Below are 1,913 nucleotides of genomic sequence, written 5' to 3'. Positions count from 1 at the left end.
AAACTTGATATCTCACTCCAATCACTGGTGCCGACAGTGTTTATGGCGCGCAAGCGGAAACGGTAAGCAGTGCCTGGCTCAAGACAAACGCGTTGAATTGTTGAAAGATCTGGCAAGTTTTTAGACGTCAGTTTCAAACCGGAAGATGACCAAATGGTATTGTCTATGAACGATGATACCGTTGCGTTAAGTCCAGTGTAGATTCCCACCGTATGCCATTTGGCATCTTCCTCATCTATGGGTGGCGCTGCAGTAGTTGGTGTTGGTGCTTCGTTTTCTCCTGTTGGTGCATTACCAGCTGAAGACGGAAGCGGCGGTGGCATGTCGGTGCTTGATGAAACACCATTATGCTGGTCGCTAGGTTGTCCATTTATGTTTGTATTTTCGTTAACGTTTCCATTTTCATTTGACTCTTCGGGTTGAGAAGCTCGGGGTTCAGTGCCGGCCGTATTCTCATTATTAGCATCCGTATTAACGGTAGCTGGTTCATTCGCAGCGCATGCACCCACGGACGCTGGAGTCTCATTGGGTTCATCAGTCTCCATTAAAGAGGGTGCATCCGTCGGAGTTTCAGATTCATTACCCGAAGCTGATGTTTCCATCGACTCCATTATCTGTAATTTAATTATTAGAAAATTCACAAATGGTAATTACATCTTGTATACTAGATACCCACCAATTGTTTGTGCCTCTATACTGTAGAGGTTTATTGCGATATAAGTATGTATATGAAAATAACAAAATTGACCAAAGTATAATTTGTGCACACACCTTAAGCACAATGAAAGTTATTAATTGTTTGGAAAAGCCCAAAAATACATATTAATATTAATATCTAGATTTTAACCTGCAATTGTGAAAAATCAGCAATTTGTGGCGAACGCGATTAGGGATGAAATGATACGAGTAAATAGAGCTGGGTAACAAGCGATGGCACTGTCGGTAGCATCGATGTTTTAAAATTTTACCTACAATCGATGTTTTTCGTGCTATTGTCGATAGTTTTTCTCGCATACACAATGGAATATTATACATTTTTGGCTATATTACTGAATCCATCGTAAGTTGGATTTACGAATAAGGTCTAAGTTGCAAATGACTAAAAATTACTGTTGATTGTTTAAATTTTTTTGTAACGGTTTTATTCTATATAAAAATAAATATGTAGTGTGTATTTGTTGTATGGAAACAAATGAGACAAGAAAAAATTAAAAAAAGCTAGTTTTTAGCCATTTGAATATTGCACTTGAATGGCCAAAAAATGCATACCCAAAATCTTTCTAAGAAAGCTAATTGAAAATATCGGGTAATTCTCTAGGGTTGGGTAACAACCCCTAAAAAAGGTGCGGAAAAGTCGGGAGGGGTACCAAACGACGCGTTTCGGCCCCCCTAATAACAATCCGGAGGGGGGGAACTAATATTATTAGCCATTTAAAAGTTATGAACAAAAAACTTTTGTTAAATTTCGTTGTTTTCTATGGGCAATTACACCGACAAAGATTCATTAAATCACCTGTTCTCACTTTTTAAACACTATTAAAATATATAATTTAACTTATTTATTAAATAAACACATAGTTTTATCAACCTAAGATAGATTATTTTGTTATTAAAAAGAAGTTGACAATCTTTGCGAGCCGAAACGCGAGATTCCAAAATAGCTATAGTGCTGCCACTGTATTAGTATTTCGTAATAATTCACTTTTCCTTATGAGATGTGTGCACTGTTCAATGCTTTTCGGTATCTTCTTTCGTTTAATATATATATAAATAATGAAAATTTTTAATAAAAAATCGCGCGATTTTTTATTAAAAATTTTCGCCTGCGTCGCTTTTTCCATAAAAATCAATACTTCGATAAATAATGAAAACTTTTAATAAAAAATCGCGCGATTTTTTATTAAAAATTTTCG

General features: G+C 35.9%; 1 protein-coding gene across 1 annotated transcript in view; it reads right to left on the bottom strand.

Annotated features, from left to right (window-relative positions):
- Window positions 1-5: 5 nt before the first annotated feature.
- The window catches only part of LOC118748354 (host cell factor-like), a gene marked incomplete at its 3' end in the record, with an annotated part of 9,030 nt that continues 7,122 nt past the window's right edge, over window positions 6-1,913 (bottom strand). Inside the window, exon 4 of the mRNA XM_036482727.1 lies at window positions 6-614. Coding sequence (XP_036338620.1) covers window positions 6-614 — 609 coding nt within the window. The remainder of the gene's footprint in view (window positions 615-1,913) is intronic.

The sequence above is a fragment of the Rhagoletis pomonella genome, unplaced genomic scaffold (genome assembly GCF_013731165.1).
Source record: "Rhagoletis pomonella isolate Grant_MI unplaced genomic scaffold, Rhpom_1.0 Rhpom_scaffold_00013, whole genome shotgun sequence".
In the NCBI taxonomy this organism is placed as follows: Eukaryota; Metazoa; Arthropoda; class Insecta; order Diptera; family Tephritidae; genus Rhagoletis; species Rhagoletis pomonella.
The sequence above is the reverse complement of the archived record's forward strand: the minus strand, read 5'-3'. Positions and strand labels throughout refer to the sequence as shown.